We start from the raw sequence: 22,538 nt of genomic DNA on the forward strand, positions 1-22,538 counted from the left end.
TGCTACAGGGATAGAATACTGTAATGCTGCAGGGATAGAATACTGTAATGCTGCAGGGATAGAATATTGTAATGCTGCAGGGATAGAATATTGTAATGATACAGAGATAGAATACTGTGATGCTACAGGGATAGAATATTGTAATGCTGCAGGGATAGAATACTGTAATGCTACAGGGATAGAATACTGCAATGCTGCAGGGATAGAATATTGTAATGATACAGAGATAAAATACTGTGATGCTACAGGGATAAAATATTGTAATGCTACAGGGATAGAATACTGAGATGCTACAGGGATAGAGTAGCTACATTGCAGTGATCTTGCAATTGTACCTTTCATTGGAATATGTAGTATGGCCTACTTTAACATCAGTATACAGAGATAGGAACAATTAAAGAGCATTTTCTTTAAATCTTTCAGGATTCCATATTTTCATTGTGTAGGTTGATGATAGACATCAGAGACATAATACAGATAACATATTGTAGTACAACTAAATGAATACATTCATTTTTTTCATTCATTTGATCAGTCACTCATTTGGCTGTTCATTTGTTAATGTTTCAGTTGTTACACTATTCTTTATATCTCTGTTTAAATTGTGTTAGGTTGATCTATTTACAGGACCTGGCACCGCAAGACGACCAGGGACTGCTCGTTCTCATGATGGATCTGAAACACCAATGGTCATGACACCCACAGGGAGTGATAGGTAGATTAGTGGAGTACACTTTTTACACCTGGTTCTTAAGTCATTCTCTCTTTGTCTACCACGCTGGATGCATACATATAATTTTGATGCATATATCAACTTAAACTTCTGAGCTTCAAGATATTTTATAAACAAATATTAAATTTTGTCATTGTAATGAGACACTTTTGGCACCTCTGTTTTAGACTTTTGTAGTAATTTATTTTTTGTTGCCCTTAGTTTTGAATGCACTAGAGAAGATCCATTTACATTAAGAAATGGAAAGGTAATTTAATTTAATAATGACTCCTTATTTGAAAAACTTAATAACCATGTAACTATGCTGCCTATAAAATACTGCCAACAGTTGTCATTTTAAGATTATCAGTCATTGTTGTTGATTAACATTGAAAGTTGGGCATGATTAAAATTGATAGATTGACATGATTAACCTTGATAGATGGGCATGATTAACATTAATAGATATGCATGATAAATATTGATAGATGGGCATGATTACCATCAATAGATAGGCATGATTAACATTGATAGGTGGGCATGATTCACATCGAAAGACATAATTAACATCGATAGATGGGCATGATTAACATCAATAGATAGGCATGATTAATATCAATAGATAGGCATAATTAACGTTGATAGATGGGCATGATTAACATCAATAGATGGGCATGATTAACCTTGATAGATGGGCATGATTAGAATGGATAGATGGGTATGATTACCATTGATAGTAATTATTAACATCAATAGATAGGTATGATTAACATAAATAGATGAGCATGATTAAAATTGATAGACATGATCAAACTTGATTGATGGGCATGATTAACATCGATAGATGGGCATGATTAACATCAGTAGATAGGCATGATAAACATCAGTAGATGGGCATGATAAATATCAGTAGATGGGCATGATTAACTTTGATAGATGGGCATGATTAACATCGATAGACATGATTAACATCAATAGATAGACATGATTAACATTGATAGATGGGTATGATTTACATCATTGGGTAGACATGATTAACATCCATAGCCTGACATGATTAACATTGATAGATGGCATGATTAACACTGATAGATGGGCATGATTAACATTGATAGACATGATTAACATCATTAGATAAACATGATAGGCATTGATAGATGGTCATGATTTGCATTGATGGGTAGACATGATTAACTTCAATAGATAGACATGATTAACCTTGATAGATGGGCATGATTATTACCAATAGATAGACATGATTAACATTGATAGATAGACATGATTAACATTGATATATAGACATGATTAACATTGATAGATAGACTTGATTAGGATTGATAGATAGGCATGATTAACATTGATATATAGACAAATAGGCCTGATTAACATCAACAGAAAGACATGATTAGCATTGATAGATAGACATGATTAACATCAATAGAATGACAATTAACATTGATAGATAGACATGATTAACATTGATAGATGAGCATGATTAGCATTAATAGATAGGCATGATTAACATGGGTAGAATGACATAATTAACATTGATAGATAGACATGATTAACTTTGATAGATGAACATAATTAGCATCAATAGATAGGCATGATTACCCTTGATAGATAGGCTTGATTAACATCAATTGATGCACATGATTAACATTAATATATATGAATGATGAACATCAATAGATGGGCATGATTAACATCAATAGATGGGCATGATTAACATCAATCGATGGGCATGACTAACATCAATAAATAGGCATGATTAACATTAACATATATGTAACTATGCTGCCTATAAAATACTGCCAACAGTTGTGATTTTAAGATTATCAATCATTGTTGTTGATTAACATTGAAAGATGGGCATGATTAAAATCAATAGTATGGCATGATTAACATCAATAAATAGGCATGATTAAGATCAATAGATGGGCATGATTAACATCAATAGATAGGCATGATGACTTTTGATAGATAGGCCTGATTAACATTGATAGATAGGCATGATTAACCTCAATACATAGTCATGATTAGCATCAATAGATGGGAATGATTTACTTTAATATATATGAATGATGAACATCAATAGTGGGCATTATTAACATCAATAGATAGGCATGATTAAAATCAATAGATGGGCATGATTAACATCAATAAATAGGCATGATTAACATTAATATATAGACATGATTATCATCAATAGATGGGCATGATTAACATCAATATATGGGCATGATAAACATTGATAGATGGGCATGATTAATTTCAATAGATGGGCATGAAATAGATAGGCATGATTAACATCAATAGATATGATTGATTAATATCAATAGATGGGCATGATTAACCTCAATAGATGGACATGATTAACATCAATAGATGGGCATGATTATCTTCAATAGATATGCTTGATTAATTTCAATAGATGAGCATGATTAACATCAATAGATGGGCATGATTGACATCAATACCATGGGCATGATTAAAGTCAGTAGATAGGCTTGATTAAAGCCAATAGATAGGTGTGATTAATATCAATAGATAGGCATCATTAACATCAATAGATGTGCATGATTAACATCAAAAGATGTGCATGATTAACATCAATAGATGGGCATGATTAACATCAACAGATGGGCATGATTAAAGTCAGTAGATAGGCTTGATTAAAGTCAATAGATGGGCATGATTAACATCAGTAGATAGGCCTGATTAACATCAATAGATGCGCATGATTAACATCAATAGATGGGCATGATAACATCAATAGATGGGCATGATTAACATCAATAGATGGGCATGATTAAAGTCAGTAGATAGGCTTGATTAAAGTCAATAGATGGGCATGATTAACATCAAAAGATAGGCGTGATTAACGTCAATAGATGGGCATGATTAACATCAATAGATAGGCTTGATTAAAGTCAGTAGATAGGCTTGATTAAAGTCAATAGATAGGCTTGATTAACATCAATAGATGGGCATGATTAACATCAATAGATAGGCTTGATTAAAGTCAGTAGATAGGCTTGATTAAAGTCAATAGATGGGCATGATTAACATCAATAGATAGGCGTGATTAACATCAATAGATGCGCATGATTAACATCAATAGATGGGCATGATTAACATCAATAGATAGGCTTGATTAAAGTCAATAGGTAGGATTGATTGAAGTCAATAGATAGGCCTGATTAACATCAGTAGATGGGCATGATTAACATCAGTAGATAGGCTTGATTAAAGTCAATAGATAGGCATGATTAGCATTGATATATAGACAGATAGGCATGATTAACATTGATAGCTAGGCTTGATTAAAGATAAATTCTGTTTGGTTATTATATTAAAATAAAAATTTTCCCCAGACAAAAATTACAACCTTCATTAAAAAGAAATGATAAATTTTCTAAAACTGTTATGCATAAATTGTTATTAATGATACATTTGATTAACTGTTGAAAATCATTTGAATCCATCTTATGTGAACTGAGTCACAACTTTTTAAGATATTTGGTCTCTCATAAATGTCAAATTCTTGATGCTTCATCTGAATTATAAAGTGATGTCAGACCCAATTGTCTATAGAAAAGTTGAAATTTTGAAGTTCAAAATATGTAGTGTAGCTTGAAGATTAATATTTAATGACTAAGGGTCCATCAAAATGTGTGACTTAACATAGTTGACTAGTATCTTCTTGTAGTCTCAATCACATAGTGTCTGTTAGACAGTTTTGGCCCATATGACTTTTGTCTCCAACATTAAAACTCTTCTTCAGTTGAAGATATAAGAAGTATGGTACAGATATCATTGAACAGAGACTAAATGAATGACATCATTCATACAAATAAATTGGCATGAAGATAAATATTTAAGTTATTGACCTCTGCAAAATCATTAATTTACCTTTGCAAAATCATTCATTGCCCTCTGCAAAGTCATTCAATTTAGGGATCTTTGGTTACATAATATGGGGCAGTAAATGTTGCCCATTATTGGGTGTGGCAAATGTTAACCTTTTCGTTAGGCAGCTCATTCAGATGTCACCTGTCTGCAGAGTTGTGAAAGTCAGAAACTCAGACTTGTGAGAGAAAAAGTAAAACTGATGCATGTTCATATACTGAATATCAAGCAGCCCATTCAGATATCATCTTGGAATTGAAATAACAGCATATGGCACTAACATTCACAAGATGGATATTTGCCAAATCCATGAGCTGGGAGCGGAGATGAGGACCTCAGAACTTCATTCTTATTTCTATGTGTCTGACTCAGAATAATGATTTTCAAGATTTAAACTTTATTACTCATTTCATCAATAACAGAATGAAGGAATGCAAACTCTCCCTCTACCCCCCCCCCCCATAGGTCATGGGAATTGTGATTGGTTATTGGGGCAGAAAATGTAAACAAGCACATGCATCACACAGTAACTTGTGGTATGTGACCCACATGCAAGAAAACAAAGAATCCCATGCTTCTATATTATATAGATAAAGGCCTATTACATCATATAATGTCTTCAACAAAAATGCTGAACAGAGAATTTATTAGAGCAATTAAACTGGTATAAAATATATAGCAGTGTGTTTTATGTAAACAGCATCAAAACCATTGACTTACCACAGTAGCCATCTTGAACATCTTGTTATTATTACTCATCCTGAATGGAAAGTCATATTCATAAGGAGTTTTCACCAGAAAACTTCTTATGATATCTAGTCAATCTCAATGGAAGATGGTATGGCTCACACGTCCAGTTTGGCTGCTATGATGGCCATCTTGAAAATCTTATTATTGCTGTTCCTCCTGAATTGATGGTTGTATCAACATGGAGATATTTGCTGAACAATTTCTTATGGTACAAGTTTGTCCAGAATGAAATAGTACTGCACAGACATACAGTATGGCTACTGGTGTCCATCCTCAGAATCTTGTTATGACATGGGGTTTTCACTAAAAGAATTCTTATGATGTCTAGTTGGTCTTAAATAAAAGTTGTGCCACTCTGCTACCAGTATGGCAGATGCTGTGGCCATCATGGAAATCTTTTGCCATTATTTATCCTTGATGGCTAATCATATTGACATTGTGCTTTCTCCAAAAGAATTCTTATCTAGTTGGTCATAACTGGAAATGTATTTAGTTGCATTTCAACAAACAAAATTAATAGCCAGCATTCTGCCATTGCTTTCAGGGTAAAATGTCATGACTCTGGTATTTATCTGTAATGGCTTATTCACTTGATAATGCAAACAATTATAAATGGATATATCAAGGCTTGTTCATGAATTTATCTTTGGACTATCTTAAATTAGTACAAGTTAAGTAGTCATAACTTGGGCTTTTTAGTCATAATAACCTTTGAATAAACAATTCAGACCAATAGTAATTATGGAATCTCAACTAAATTTTGTATAGCATATCTTGACAGTTTCTGTAATGAATTCAATGATCCATGGCATCAGGTTAAAGGTAGAAGTACATAAATGAGTTAATTTTACTGCATTTTTCTCTTGAACTTGTTATTTTAAACATAAATAAGAAAATATTTTTTACAAACTCATTTGGTATGTTTGAGGATTCTCAAGGATATCTTGTGGTTTCATCACCTAGTAGAAAAAATATTAAACATTAGTGATGAAACATAAATTCATACAATTCTGTCAGTAGAGCACTGGTCCTTTCAAGCGACTCCTGTTGTCCATTTCAGAGCATCCACAGCATCTATGTTGAGTGAGGAGGTGGAATCAATGAATGATAAACTCAACATTTTGAAGTTTGATGAAGTTGTCCAGCATCTCAGGTACAGAGATTTTTATTGAATCTTAATTTTTCTATCCATTCATCTAATATGATGGTACTCCTTTTGATAAACACCTTCTGATAAAGTGCACTGTGGATGTACCTTTAAATGAAGCTGTTTTGCTCACTATATTTGGCTTGCTGTGCCTATCATGTATGGGCTCAATAATTCCAATAGCATTTCTTGTTATATGCTAATTTTTTTCCCCTTAACGTTGCATTGTCAGAATTGTGCATTTTTTTTACTATATTGAGCACATTTATACTGCGTGACACATGCATCTAAAAATAGCATATTGTATTAGGAACTCCTTTGTAAAAAAAAAAAAACATGTACACTCATGTAGTAGATGCTTTAGGTTTTAGTTTATTAGATTTGTTTGTGGACTAAATAAAGAAGATGTTTCATCTGTTTGAAAGCAGAGATGATAAAATGAATGATGTGGATGAGTTTACTGAGTCACAAATGAAACTTTCAAACAAGTGACAGGACATAAACTTATGTCTTCTTTAGCAGGTAATAAGAATGGTAATAAATATACTTACATTTATGCATCTTGAATTTTCTCAAAAAGTACTTTCTGAGTTCTGCAAATCCAAATGGCATCACCCATGTCATGGAAAACATGATACACACTGAAATTGTACTGTAATTCCGACTACATTTCCAGCTGAAATCACATTCTCCTTACTTCACTGAATTGACAAAATGAATACAGTCCATCATAAGCAGAAAAGCAGACCAACTGCAAAAGTTTTTGCAATGTGCATTCGTGCAAAATATGACTATAAATTTAAGGTTTAAGTAGACCAAAATGAGAATATTTTTGTTAAACTAATGTGCGCACAATGAAGTTCAAAGGTCACTAGGCAGTGCTGTGTGCGCATTAATATTGTTACTATGTATTTATGAATCTACGTTTGTGTATTTATTTTGGAATACAGCATAAATTCAGTTACTTTGTATCTTATTGTGTATTCCTTTATTATTAAGCCTTAGGTAGGAAAACAAAATGAGTATATAATTAAAAGGTTACTGCATTTTTTTTGGAAAATGTGAACTCATTTTTTTGGGAATAATACTGCATGCTCATTGGTCATGCAGTATTACTCACACAAAAAAACTCATTCATATTTTCCCATACAAATGCAGTAACCTATAAATCTTTTGCCACAAAGTTGCAGTGTGAGTTTATTTTGGGTTTAATGTTCATTGTATACTAAAATAGGGTCACGGTAAACCAATTTCCAGATTTATTCAAGTTTGCTTAAAAAATCCCTGGGCACAGAAGCAAATAGCGACCCTTGTTAAATGAGTATCCTATGACATTCTGTTTAATAGCAGTATGGTTGTATGCAGCAGTGAACCTAAACAGTTCTGTCTTTAACCCATCTCCAATTTCACTAAATTTCTCCTCAAACTGAGATTTTACATATTCATGCATATGATATTTCATACAATATCAATTTATTTGTCTGAGCTTGAGATATTGGGAAAGATGCAAAATCACTTGCTAGTTTTAAAATTTAACACAACAAAACCTTTTTGTTTTTGAGAAAAGATTGGAGAAATTCATGAAATGTGGGGTAATCATTAGAAATTTCCTGTTGATAAAACAATACACTTTATCAAGATAATTTGAGGTATTCTGTTTTTTTTTTTATTTTAATCTCTGGAGCCTGCTGAATGTTCCTGCAAAAAATTAATTATCTACCAAGCAGTAAATAAGATATTTAAGGAAAAAAGTTTGAGGAAGAAAGTTTTAGCTTTTTCATCCAAACTGGTATCAGGATTCCTTTTCAGACAAGCCATATACTTTGGTTTCAGAAAGTCTTTAAGATGGTAATTAACACCCTTGATATTGGTTATCTGTATAACTGGCCAAAACACCATTCAGCTGAGAGAAGTTTTGCAGTACTTGTGCATGACTCTGATATCTCCATTTAGACAAATACATTTTTTGCCTTCAATCATAGACTACTCTGGATGGGAGTTTTTAATTATTCAAGTGCATTTGTTGATTTAAAAATGAGGGAGATCCGTTAACTCTTTTAGTGACTCGTTATAGGATTTCTAGTTTATTGACAGACAGGAACTGTGTGTTTGAGTGGTCTGAAGTGTTCACCATTACAATCAGTGCCCTCTCATCTCTGTCCATGTGGATCTGAGTCTTAGTCTAGACTTATGTGGGTATGTGAGAAAGCTTGCCAGTAGATTCTTGTGGGTCAGTGGTTCTTGTCTATGGTTTCCCAGAATTTTCCTCCACCACTTATACTAACCAGTATGTAATGCCTATCATGTGCTGAAAAATGGCATCAGGCCCTCAACAACAACAAAACAGAACTTTGACATTACCAGGTTGGTATACTTTTGCATGTTATAGAATTCAGTGATCATCTAGAATGTATTTCTTCCATTGAAATCTGCCATGTTTTAAGTCTCATATTAGCATTTAGTATCAGAGACATGTTTTTCCTGTTCAGAATGATTATTTCATTATTAATGTTGATCATTAGATTTCTTTGTGTAATATTTTATTTGTAGACAAACATTGGAAGAGGAATGTGAAACACTGATGAAGGATATCAGCTTTCTACAGAATTGTTTGGATGATGAGGCCACTTTTAGGGCAGAAACAAATGGCACTTTGAGCAGGGAGCCTACTCTAACAGGTTTGTTTCAAGGGGCTAATTTTCAAATTAGTAACCTCCATGATAACAAATTAATTTAGGCCTACATGCCAATTTAAAAGACAATGTGTTTTAAAACAGTAAGAGATTGAAGGAATTTGTTATTTATGTAAAAATATATGAATTTGTGCCTTCTTTTAATTTAGAGTATTTTTTAAAATTTGTTTATAGGGATTAGAGATATACTTTAAAACCAGAATAATTGTCTCTTTTAATATGTATTTTTACTGAAATTTATTGTGATACAGTTAATTAATACATAAATGCATAGATCAAATTTAACAACTTATGGTATAAAAAATGGTTGATAAAAGAAAGGATTTACAGCTAGAAGGCAGAATCTGAATGAAGTAAATATACCGGGTATATAGTCATACAAATACCTCATTAGGAGCAAATTTTGTGTCAGAAGAGCAGAAAATAACTTTTAAATTTTGTTTTTCTTTTCCACACATGTGTGTGCTTGTTTTACTATAATAATACCAGCAGGTTTGTATGCATAATGTTTCATATCAGCTTTTTTCATGTGTGTATTTATATTCCATAATTTTACAGTATGCCCTTTTTACATTTTTTCTCAATATACTATTAATAGTAGTTGTAGTGTAATAGATTTTTCTGTGATAATAAACGTCACAGTATCTTTCAGCATTGTATTTTTTACTTCTTGGAAGGTATTCAATGTCCCATTGTCCAGATAGTTCTTTGATTGCAAAATAGTTGTCATCACTGGCTGGTATGTCACATCACTAAATTATGCTTGGCAGAGACTTTATTATACAATCCATTGACATTACACACCAGCTCATATTAATCCAGTTTTTCCACTTAATGTGTTATATTAATAATGCATTTTGCTATTATGAAACTGAACTTATTTTAATTTAGCTGCTGTAGCAAGTTTTAGTATCAACTTTTTTACAGAACTGAGAGAAGAGAGAGCCAAATTGGAAAGAGATCTACTCTCAGGAGAAATGGTTTCACAGAAATCCCCTACTTTAAAACCAGGGTTTACTGGTCCTACTGCTCTAAAGTAAGTAATAAGCAAATGATCATTCCAGAAAATGGTGTTGGAATGACTGTCATGATAAGATCATTCCAGATGATGGTGTTGGAATGACTGTCATGATAATATCATTCCAGATAATGGTGTTGGAATGACTGTCATGATAAGATCATTCCAGATCAAGGTGTAGGAATGACTGTCCAGATAAAATCATTCCAGATGATGGTATTGGAATGACTGTCATGATAAGATCATTCCAAATCACAGTGTAGGAATGACTGTCATGATAACATCATTCCAGATCAAGGTGTAGGAATGACTGTCCAGATAAAATCATTCCAGATGATGGTATTGGAATGACTGTCATGATAAGATCATTCCAAATCACAGTGTAGGAATGACTGTCATGATAACATCATTCCAGATCAAGGTGTAGGAATGACTGTCATGATAAGATCATTCCAGATGATGGTATAGGAATGATTGTCATGATAAGAGCATGCCAAATCACAGTGTAGGAATGACTGTCATGATAAGATCATTCCAGACCATGGTGTAGGTATGGCTGTCATGATAAGAGCATTCTAGACCATGGTGTTGGAATGGCTGTCATGATAAGAGCATTCTAGACCATGGTGTAGGAATGGCTGTCATGATAAGATTATTCCAGATGATGGTGTTGGAATGACTGTCATGATAAGATCATTCCAAATCACAGTGTAGGAATGGCTGTCATGATAAAATCATTCCAGATCAAGGTGTAGTAATGACTGTCATGATAAGATCATTTCAGATCTTGGTGTAGCAATGAGTGTCATGATAAGATTATTCCAGATGATGGTGTTGAAAAGACTGACATGATAAGATCATTCCAAATCACAGTGTAGGAATGAATTCATGATAAAATCATTCCAGATCATGGTTTAGTAATGACTGTAATGACTGTCATGATAAGATCATTTCAGATCATGGTGTAGCAATGACTGTCATGATACAGTCATTCCAGATCATAATGTAGTAATGATATATTCTTTTCTTTTATACAGCTGGTCTAACCATACTATTTTTTTTATTGATCTGTTGAAGTTTGCCAAACAATTTTTACACCCAAAAATTTCATAGTCATGAAATGGAAAATTGCAGAAATATATTTGAGGGCAATTGTATTAGAAGTAAATAGGTATTTATGTAAATATTGTCACCAGTTAATAAATCTTGGCTATTTGTTAATTGTTGCTGTGCAAAAGGTAGAAATTAAATTTTTTATATTTAATTTGTGATCTGTTTGCAATCTGACAGAACAATAAGACACCTTTAAGTTAGAAATCACAACTTCACAAACATGCCCTTAGAATGGTTCCTGCTTCATAATTGTATTGGCATAAGACTATTTGCTTTAGTAAGAAACTTATGTCTTCAGTCAGATATGCATGGAATTACAGAATTTTAGAAAATGAGATGAAATTCTGGAATTTAAAAAAATTTAATGCTTTTTTGTAATCACATGAAGCCATTTTTTAAAACTCTTTTGGCAAAAGCTCTTCATAACAAAAGTCACTTTTGTGTCCATTTGCATGTCCATTCACCTGTACATACCATAGGTGAACCTCAGTGTTAAAGTTTGTTATATCATTTTTCACTAAAGAAAATGCAGGCTTGGGTTTCTTGATTCGTATTACTGTTCATGAAGTGATGATAGATGACCCTCAGGGCTTGAAATATATGTGGATTTTTTTAGCACGTACTTAAAAGACTGCCAAAACTGCATAGGAAAAGGGCTATGCAACCAAATTTTGAAACTGACACTAATTTCCACACAAACAAAAGAAGACATTTCCTAACATTGGGCTTTTGTAGGTGATAATTGATGAATATTAGTGTCATGTTTCTGGGGGAGAATTTCTAGTAATCTAGACTTTGTATATTGCCCATAAAACACTGTTTTGATAGGATTGATACAATATCTGCTATTATTATATTGCTTTCAGTTTTCCTGGTGCTAGTCCACAGTCCAAGGTGAATTCCCTCAAATTAGTAATTTCTGTTTTTCAGAATATCATAATGATTTTCCTCAGACTTAATGTGTCCCTGGATGCTCAAAGAGTTGCATTTGACTTTTTCTTTGCATGTTTTACTTTTATCTGTGTCCCGTTTTGTTTATTTTGAGGCATTTTGTACACATGCTATCTATGGAGTGTTTCTTTATTGCTATCCCCTCATTGTTAACTGATCTTGGATAGGTATTACCTCCCTTCATAAATTTGTTCCAGTTGATTGTTTTTTTCTTGTTTTTTTTTTAACCTTTCAGCATGCTAAAAAGAGTTGGCAAGCCACTTGAAACCCTTGCCTGACATCCCAGTTCAAGGAAGTTGCCAGCACCTGTGGACGAGTCTCATCTTTCTGGTGCAGGAAAGTGTGATCATCTTCAACTGCTTCTAAGACAATGGTGTCCAGCTCCTTGGATCGGGGCTCCTTGAGCAGATTACCATCATCTGACCAATTATTGTCCAGTTGCTGGTCACCAATCACTGAATGCTGGTTATGAGGCAGGGTGACACTGATCACAGAAAAAAATCACTGGGTTTATACTCTAGGCAGTGCTGTATATACAGTCACTGGTTACTCGGCACTGGGATTATTGACTGGTCACCAGTCACTGGGCAGGGTGATGAATACCAGTCATCAGGCATCATCACTGTTCATTTGACCAGAACCAAATTTTGATCATTAGTCATATAGTATCAGAAACCATGCAGATCACCAGTCACTGACCACTGGAATCTAAAGGTCTCCAGACATCAGTCTTCAGGTTTTGCTAAAACAAACATGGCCCCATATCCTTTTAGGGAAAAGGATATGATTGACACACCACCAATTTCCTAGCATGGGTTCTTCCACTTGGTGGTAAGTATTGAATGTATTCTTTCCCCATGGCACCATGGATGAGTTTCCAATGGCCTTATTGGTCAGCAGACCTGACAGGCAATAAGCCCATACTCAACCCCATCAATGGCTTCATGTTCCTCCTGCATTGAGAGAGGATCACCAATTCCATTCTCCAAGGAGAGAGAAGAAAAGGGATAATCCTGCCTTGCTACATGAGCAGAAGGATGCCACAATTGTGTTGATTCATTTACCTCTTCTAATGTACTGGTCAGGCAATGGAAGATAAAGAAGTATAGATGTTTGATAAGGCTGTAAATGAAGTTTATCATCATATTCTCCCCCCCCCCAATCTGTGTCTGAAACCTTCCAGATCATTAGACACCAATATCCACTCCAGTTTAGAGAGGCTTTCAGGGACTCAGAATAAATCTGATCTTCCACTGCCTTCCCATGTAAAGCAAAAGTTAACATAAGGCCAAGAGGCACTCAGATAGCAGAAGGGTTTGTTGGTCCCTTCTTCCACACTGCAGTCCCTTGCCTTAACATCTAGCTACATTGTGCTTTCATTTGTTTTGTCATTCAGACCTCATGTCCTGCATTCTAGAGTGTTCTAGGTATGGATATTGATGGGGAACAGGACCTTCATTGCCATAAAATCCATTAGAGTTATGAAGCCTTAAGCTCATGCCCTGGTTACCATAGCTTTACACACTGACCTCATCAGCCTCCATCAATCTTTTGAGGGTAGTCTTTGTCATTGCCTGTCTTGCAGGCTGTTGTCAAAACACCAGGGTACTCTCAATCGATCTAGATGGCTTTTTCAACAGAACATCTCCACCTCTATAGGGATGCTACATTAGATACCTCAAAGGTTTTGCAGGAATGCAGCAAGGATCTGTTGAGGGTAGCTCTGCTTGAGACAAAGACTTTATTCATCAACTTGATCTCAGCAGTGGCTATCCAAGATCTCGTGAACCAATAACATCGGTCATGGTTCCAAATCAAGCCCAATCAGCTAAGAATCATCCCACCCAGGCAGGTCTCTGAGTCTCCTACCATAATGCTTTAAGCAGGTGTCTCAGCATGGACTTGGTTGACCATATCAGACAATGCATGGGTACCTTCCACAGTAAGAAAGGGTTACCTGCTTCACTTCTGGGACCGTCATCAAGGGCACACATCTGGTTTCACCAGATCAAATTGATGTCCCTAAGTGAAGATGTATACTCCCTTCTAAAGAAGGAGTCAATAAGGAGGATGGTAAGTACTAAAATCTATGATTCTTTCTGAAGAAAGGGAGAAACTTTCACCAAGTTATTGATATAATCCCATGGAGCACTTCAAAATAGAGACATCAGCCTTAGCCAGGAACACTATGGAGATGAGTGACTGGTTGGTCTCCATAGACCTCCATGATGTTTATCAATACATCCTCATTTTCTTGTCACACAGGAAATTCATAGTTTTTTACGGGCTTGAGGTCTTTAAACTTAGGGCTCTTCCTTATGGTCTAACTTTAACTCCCAGGGTGATGCAAGTAATTGCAGCTGACTTAAGATTGTTTCCATCGTCCAGTATTTGAATGACTGGATGATATGCAAAATTTTCAGGCATGCCATTCTAAGGGACCTGTCACACTGTTAGTAGAAAGTGACTTATTTGGAGTTAATCCAGGAGAAATCACACCTGACATCTAACAGTTTGTTTACATGAGGATTAATTTCCTTGTTAATTCACAAATCATGGGACAGTTTATGACAGGATAACACAGATACTATCCCTCATTACAGGAGCATTTAAGAAATCTTTATTGTCTCATTGCGTCTGCCATTTTCTTCTGGGCAGCTTGAACATAGCAGCAGATTTAGTTAGCCTAGAAAGACTTCCTGTGAAACCTCTCCAGTTTCTCCTGCTAATGAACTGGAGACCCCATAGGGACCACCTGTCAGTTCAGATTCTTTTGGGATTCAGATTTTGCCACCTAAGTTGGTGGCTAAATCAGTTTGGCCAGCATTCTGATACATACTCTAGAATGTCACTCTTTCCTGCATTTAGATTCCTCAGATTCAGGCTGGGGTACTGCCCAAAGGGGAGGAGTAGTCCTGTAGGGTTCATGGCCTCAGAAGTCATTTTCCCTTCTTATTAGAAACCTGGAAGTGCAGGTAATTTTTCTAGGACCAAAGGGTTCCTTTAACTGCAAAAGGCACCAAGGCTGGCAATGGATATGTGTCAGGAGTATGCTTGCATAGGGAGCTGTTTTCAGTGGGGTGCCAAATTGGAGAAGAAATGGGGTGCAAAAATCAGATGAGGGAACTAAAAGGAAACAAAACCAAATATTTTAATGATGTGGGTGTCATGCCAAATGTCTGTTTTGCAATGAGTGCCATATTGCCTTGCACTGGCTCTGGTTTAACCCTTTTTGTTTGATTCAGTCTGAAACCTCCTCAGAGTCTGAAACCTCTTCAGATGACAGTTTTGGAGCAGATCACTCTCCGAGTTCTCAGAGCCTGCCATATTCCAGGCAAGAGAAATATCATGGTGGACAGTCTGTTGAGAGAAGCATGGGTGGTTCTCATGGAATGGTCAATGTACCATTTGTCAGCAGAAAGACTTTTTTTAGATATGGGGGAGGCCAGTGTAGACTTGTTTGCAATGAGGTTGAACAACAAGCCATAACTTCATGTTTCTCCAGTGTCAGATGAGAGTGCCAGGGCAGTGGATACCTTCAGTCTGCAGTGGGAGCAGCTTTATACCTATGGCACCCCACCATTTAGAATAATCCTTCAGGTTCTTTGCAAAGTCAGGACTTGTACATCCTGATAGTCTTCCTGTGGACACAACAGCTATGGTTGATGCATCTCCTTGACCTGTTCATGGGGTGCCCCCATGGTGAAACCACTGAAGAGAGAATTACTGTTCCTTGCACAGAAGGTCCCTTCTGCACAAATACCCGTAGATTCTCCAACTTCATGCCTGGCTTATATTGAATGATTATCCTCCAAGAGCAGTTTTGGAGCAGGGTTGTAGACAGCATCACCCAGGCTAGAAAGCAAATGACCTCCAAGATTTACAATGTCAAATGGTGAGTATTCTGTAATTGGTGCAGTAGGAAATGCATATATCCAAATTGCCTTCATCAATGGCAGTTGCAGATTTTCTTGTCTTTCATTTTAAAGAGAAATACTGCTTAGTCTTATGGGTTATAGAGCAGCTCTATCCAGAACCTTGATGTTATCCATGGGGTCCAATATAAGGCCAGACCCATATCTTTCAGAACTGATAAAGTACAGTGAGCTTCATTGGCAAGTCTCTTGCTATTTAAGGTCTCAGTTTAACCTTTCTCATGTTCTTCGGTCATTGTGTAAAGAACCTTATGAATCTCTAAGTAAGGCTTCATCCAAAAACTTTGCCATAAGTCTTCATCCTGTCTATAGCATCAGCAATGAGAAGGAGTTGACATTATGCCTTATCTATGAAAAGGTTGCCTGTGATTCAGTGGCAACTGCAATTTAATGTCCCTTCTTTGCCAGCCAGGATTTTGGGCAATGAATCAGCTAGTGTTGGTATCCCCAAAGCAAATTGAAGTCACTATTTTCAGATCCATCTTTGCTAGGATTGATCAAGACAGACTACTTTGCCAAGTTAGAGCCTTACATTTCTGTTTGGCTAAATCAGAAAGGACAGAAAAATGGTAGAAGTCATCTCATTCTCTCTCCCAAAGGTATATCCAATATTTTGGCAGTCAACAGCTATCAAAAGAGCATCTCAATTTCTCTGTGAGAGTGATCTTTCTTTCATGAGGTAAATATGCATAAGGTCTCACAAGGCTAGGGCTGCTGTTGCATCTTGGGTCTTTCTTAATCATTCTTTTCTAGATGATGAAATCTGAATTCTGTCAGTCACTTTTCCCTTCACATTGTTCTGCCTTTGTTCAGTTTTGTGCAAGAGCAAAGGCATTAATGTATTAAGCCTTATTGTGTCAGCCTGGCTTGTTGTCAAATCATTCTACAGTAACAGCATTACCTTGGTGAAGTCAAATAAAACATAATTACTTTTAACAGCAATGCCTTAATGAAGTCAACAAAATATAATTTACTTTTAACAGCAGTGCCTTTTTGAGTCAATAAAACAATTTTTATAACAGCATAACCACTACAATACAAATATGTATATCTGAAAAATAGCAATTATTCCTTTTCTTATAAAACTTGAAATATTTTGTTAAAAGATAGCAGAAACTGTAATTGTCCTTGGCATTGTTAATGTGGAGGATCATGATGCTACAATAGCAGGAAAAATGTAATTGTCCTTGGCACTGTGTTGTGTGGAGGATCATGATGCTACAATAGCAGGAAAAATGTAATTGTCCTTGGCACTGTGTTGTGTGGAAGATCATGATGCTACAATAGCAGGAAAAATGTAATTGTCCTTGGCACTGTGTCCTGCGGAAGATCATGATGCTACAATAGCAGGAAAAATGTAATTGTCCTTGACACTGTGTTGTGTGGAAGATCATGATGCTACAACAGCAGGAAAAATATAATAGTCCTTGGCACTGTGTTGTGTGGAAGATCATGATGCTACAATAGCAGGAAAAATGTAATTGTCCTTGGCACTGTGTCATGTGGAAGATCATGATGCTACAATAGCAGGAAAAATGTAATTGTCCTTGGCACTGTGTTGTGTGGAAGATCATGATGCTACAACAGCAGGAAAAATGTAATTGTCCTTGGCACTGTGTTGTGTGGAAGATCATGATGCTACAATAGCAGGAAAAATGTAATTGTCCTTGGCACTGTGTCATGCGGAAGATCATGATGCTACAATAGCAGGAAAATGTAATTGTCCTTGGCACTGTGTTGTGTGGAAGATCATGATGCTACAATAGCAGGAAAAATTTAATTGTCCTTGGCACTGTGTTGTGTGGAAGATCATGATGCTATAATAGCAGGAAAAATGTAATTGTCCTTGGCACTGTGTTGTGTGGAAGATCATGATGCTACAATAGCAGGAAAAATGTAATTGTCCTTGGCACTGTGTCATGTGGAGATTGACCTTGGTACTGTGTCCAGTGGAGATTCATGATATTAGAATAGCAGGAAATGTTATTGTCCTTGCACAGCCTCAAGGTGGAGGCTCATGATGTAACATTACCAAATTATGTAACTTTCCTTGGCACCATCATGTTTAATTTTTTTATATGACAGTACAGAAAATGTAATTGACCATGGCACTATGTCATGTAGAGTTTCATGATTTTATGGTAGTAGAAATTGGAATTGACCTTTGCAGATGTCATGTGGAGTTTTATGATGTTACAGTAGTAGAAAATGTAATTGTCTTTGGCATCATGTCATGTGGACTTGTATATGGTGTTACAGCAGTAGAAAATGTAATTGTCCTCTGTACCATGTCATGTTAGTTTTATAGTAGCAGTTCTACAGTAGTAGAAAATGAATTGTCTTCAGCACCTTGTCATGTGGAGTTTTATGTTACAGTAGTAGAAAATGTTATTGTCCTTGGCGATATGCTATGTTTAGTTTTATGATGTTACAATAGTAGAAAATGTAATTTTCCTTGGCACTGTATCATGTGGAGTTTCATGGTGTTACAGTAGTAGAAAATGCAATTGTCCATGGCACCATGTCATATGGAATTTCATGATGTTACAGTAGTAGAAAGTGTATTTTGTTTTGGCACTGTATCATGTGAAGTTTCATGGTGTTACAGTACTAAAAAATGTAATTGTCCATGGCACCATGTCATGTGGAATTTCATGATGTTACAGTTGTAGAAAATTTAATTTTCCTTGGCACAGTATCATGTGGAGTTTCATGGTATTGCAGTACTAGAAAATGTAATTGTCCTTGGCACTGTATTATATGCAACTTCATGATGTTAAAGTAGTAGTAAATGTAATTGTCCTTGGCAATGTATTATATGGAACTTCATGATGTTACAGTAGTAGTAACTGTAATTGACCTTGGCACTGTATTATATGGAACTTCATGATGTTACAGTAGTAGAAACTGTAATTGACCTTGGCACTGTATTATATGGAACTTCATGATGTTACAGTAGTAGTAACTGTAATTGACCTTGGCACTGTATTATATGGAACTTCATGATGTTACAGTAGTAGTAACTGTAATTGACCTTGGCACTGTATTATATGGAACTTCATGATGTTACAGTAGTAGAAACTGTAATTGACCTTGGCACTGTATCTTGTGGAATTTTATGATGTTAAAGTAGTAGTAAATGTAATTGTCCTTGGCAATGTGATATTGTCCTTGGCAATGTGATATTTGGAATTTCATAATGTTACAGAAGTAGAAAATGTAATTGTCCTTGGCACCATGTTATGTGGAATTTCATGGTGTTACAATGGCAGCAAATTGTTTAACCGGATATTGTTGATTTTACTGCAGCAAATTTTGACATTACGTCACATTTATTATATAAGTTTTAAAAAATGGTTGGAATCAACAACATTTTGACTGAAACAAATATAAGCATACACATGTTTTTAATACTATCGCATTAAATAATACTTTCTCATCCATTGCAGGAGTCTTGGACCATCCGTATCTGCCAATACAAAGGTCAAAGTATTACCAGGAACTATTGGAAGTAAGGGAACTAACTCCACATGTTCAACTAAAAGCGCTCCTTTAAAAGTGACCCACCCAGACACACCTGTAACTCATAGTACAAAACAAAGGATGATTGAAGTGACAAAACTTGGCTCAATCAAGCTTCTAAGCTCAGGTAACAGTCAAGTTAGAACTGATGCAGAAACCAGCCATAGGCGTGAGAGATTGTCTGTAACTAATGATGCCGGTGATATTTCCAGAGACAGAAGAGACAGACAAAGTCAACAAAGTGAAGCACAGCTTCATAAAAGGCAGTTTGTTCAAAAGAGCGTGGTATCTGTGGAAGATGTGGCTAATTCAAATGCTAGAGACTCACCAACTAACGATTCAAAGTTTCTTCCATCACCACCCAGTTCTGGAAAGCCATCTAGATCACCTAGGCAGAGTTCAGCACAACGATTTCGGCAAATGGTGTTGGAATCTCGTGATGTTTCAGGAACATGACTAACCCAGAAAGGATGAAAAAAAAGTGCATTTCTCATGTCTCCCTATTCCCATTGCTCTTTGGGCTTGGAGCTTTGCATTTTCATCACAAATTATTTATTAAAATAAGGGACAAAAGGTGTTAAGCACTTGAGAAATAGCCCTCAGAATTGTGACAGTTATCCTGAATGAAAATCTCAGAATTTGACCTTATAATGGAACTCCAAATTCTTTGCATTTAGTTGTTTACGACTGATATATCAACCTGAATTCCTGGTTTAAACAAAAAAGAAATAATCTAAATTTAAATTTGATCCTGTTGAGAAATACTATGCTTGACCCATTATTTTTTGCATTTTTAATTTGTAGTTTATGTGTTATGGTTAAAGTTTTGTAACGATTGGGCTAGTATTTTTTTTATTAAGCCATGAATGCACATGTATATCTTGCATTGCGTGACATTGAAAATGATTTTAAGTTCCTTTCTGATCTCTATATGACTTGACTTTGACAGTTTTGTGGAACTAAATTAATATACTGCTTATTAGAGAAAGTAGCATTTGATCATGTCACATATAGTACTGTCACTGGATTGTCTCATAGTATAATTATACAATGCTGATTCATTTATCGCATAGTATAATTATACAATGCTGATTCATTTGTCTCATAGTATAATTATACAATGCTGATTCATTTGTCTCATAGTATAATTATACAATGCTGATTCATTTGTCTCATAGTATAATTATACAATGCTGATTCATTTGTCTCATAGTATAATTATACAATGCTGATTCATTTATCGCATAGTATAATTATACAATGCTGATTCATTTATCACATAGTATAATTATACAATGCTGATTCATTTGTCTCATAGTATAATTATACAATGCTGATTCATTTGTCTCATAGTATAATTATACAATGCTGATTCATTTGTCTCATAGTATAATTATACAATGCTGATTCATTTGTCTCATAGTATAATTATACAATGCTGATTCATTTATCGCATAGTATAATTATACAATGCTGATTCATTTGTCTCATAGTATAATTATACAATGCTGATTCATTTGTATCATAGTATAATTATACAATGCTGAGATCTACATTTTCATCAATGCAACTAGTCTTTGATGTCAGGGCAGAATGTGCCTGCAGATTAGGGTATATGTTGTTTATTCTACTGATTACTCCTAACAAATGGGACAGATCCAGGTCTGCCAGTGCATAATAAGCCAGCAGATCTGGATCTGTTCAGTTTGCAGTTGGACTGTTATATGTGAGTAGCTTTATATCCATGTATCACTGACTTTTCCTTTTTTCCAAAATTATTACCTGATAATTCAGTTGAAGAGTATTGTTATTGTTTGAAAATAAACCTCAGATTATTCAATTAACTCAAATGTATAATGAAAAGGGCATTACTTTCCTTGGATTTTTGTATATTAAAATTTGCATGTATACATGCTTTATAAGAAAGACCCTAACCTGATATCAGTACATTCCAAATACAGTAAAATATGTCTTGAGGGATCATCCCTTCTGCCTACAACAGTTATCTCTTAAGACAGGTGGTTTCTCTTAACATGTCATAGGAGGACTAGTTTTCAAGGTCAAAATACTATGGGGCTTAAGAAGGAAAAATATTCACAGTAACTATATATGTTCTTTATTCTTAGTTCTTGTTCAAATATTATATGCATAAATTTATGTTGTAATACAGAACTACACCTGTTATGAAACATTCACATTATTATTTATGCAGATTTAAATATATCCATAAAAGTTATAATAATGACTGTAGTGGTTCTGATCAGGCCTAGGCTAAATACATTGAAACTCCACTATAACATGATAATTGGGGTCCAAAAAATTGGATCGTGTTAATAGCAGGGTCGCGTTAATGGGGGGTTTTACAGTATTTCACTTTTTTCAGAGAACAACTCGTTGGCACATATACGTGCATTCATGTCTAATGTATATCTTGAATAGGATATCAACACTGTTTACTATTGTGCTGTTGTGGCATCACATAGATTTACAATATTCAATAATTTTGTCCCAGATCATCGTGTCTGAATTCAGCGTCTAATATATAGCATGAACAGAGTATTAACATCGTTTACTTGACGTCTGATATCGTACCGTCGGGGCTTGCAGTTAATCCATAATACATGTAATTCCATTGCAAAAATTGCATACATATTTAAACTATTCAATAATTTTGTCACAGATCATTGTGTGTCTGAATTCAGTGGGAAAAATTAACAGCAAAATTAGGTTTAGAAAGACGAAGCACATGTATGGTTCATTACATTCTAGGATCAATGACCGGTGT

The 22,538-nt window shown here is 35.1% G+C and overlaps 1 protein-coding gene across 1 annotated transcript in view; it reads left to right on the top strand.

Moving 5' to 3' along the window:
* LOC149807138 (uncharacterized) overlaps positions 1-20,928 on the top strand; it is a 29,367-nt gene extending 8,439 nt beyond the window's left edge. The window contains exons 5-9 of the mRNA XM_089934301.1: positions 628-715; positions 6,435-6,527; positions 9,072-9,199; positions 10,142-10,250; positions 19,681-20,928. Coding sequence (XP_089790427.1) covers positions 628-715; positions 6,435-6,527; positions 9,072-9,199; positions 10,142-10,250; positions 19,681-20,209 — 947 coding nt within the window. The 3' untranslated portion in view covers positions 20,210-20,928. The remainder of the gene's footprint in view (positions 1-627; positions 716-6,434; positions 6,528-9,071; positions 9,200-10,141; positions 10,251-19,680) is intronic.
* Positions 20,929-22,538: the final 1,610 nt, after the last annotated feature.

This window comes from Sinohyriopsis cumingii, chromosome 1 (genome assembly GCF_028554795.1).
Source record: "Sinohyriopsis cumingii isolate HCF-2022 chromosome 1, ASM2855479v2, whole genome shotgun sequence".
NCBI classification, from domain to species: Eukaryota; Metazoa; Mollusca; class Bivalvia; order Unionida; family Unionidae; genus Sinohyriopsis; species Sinohyriopsis cumingii.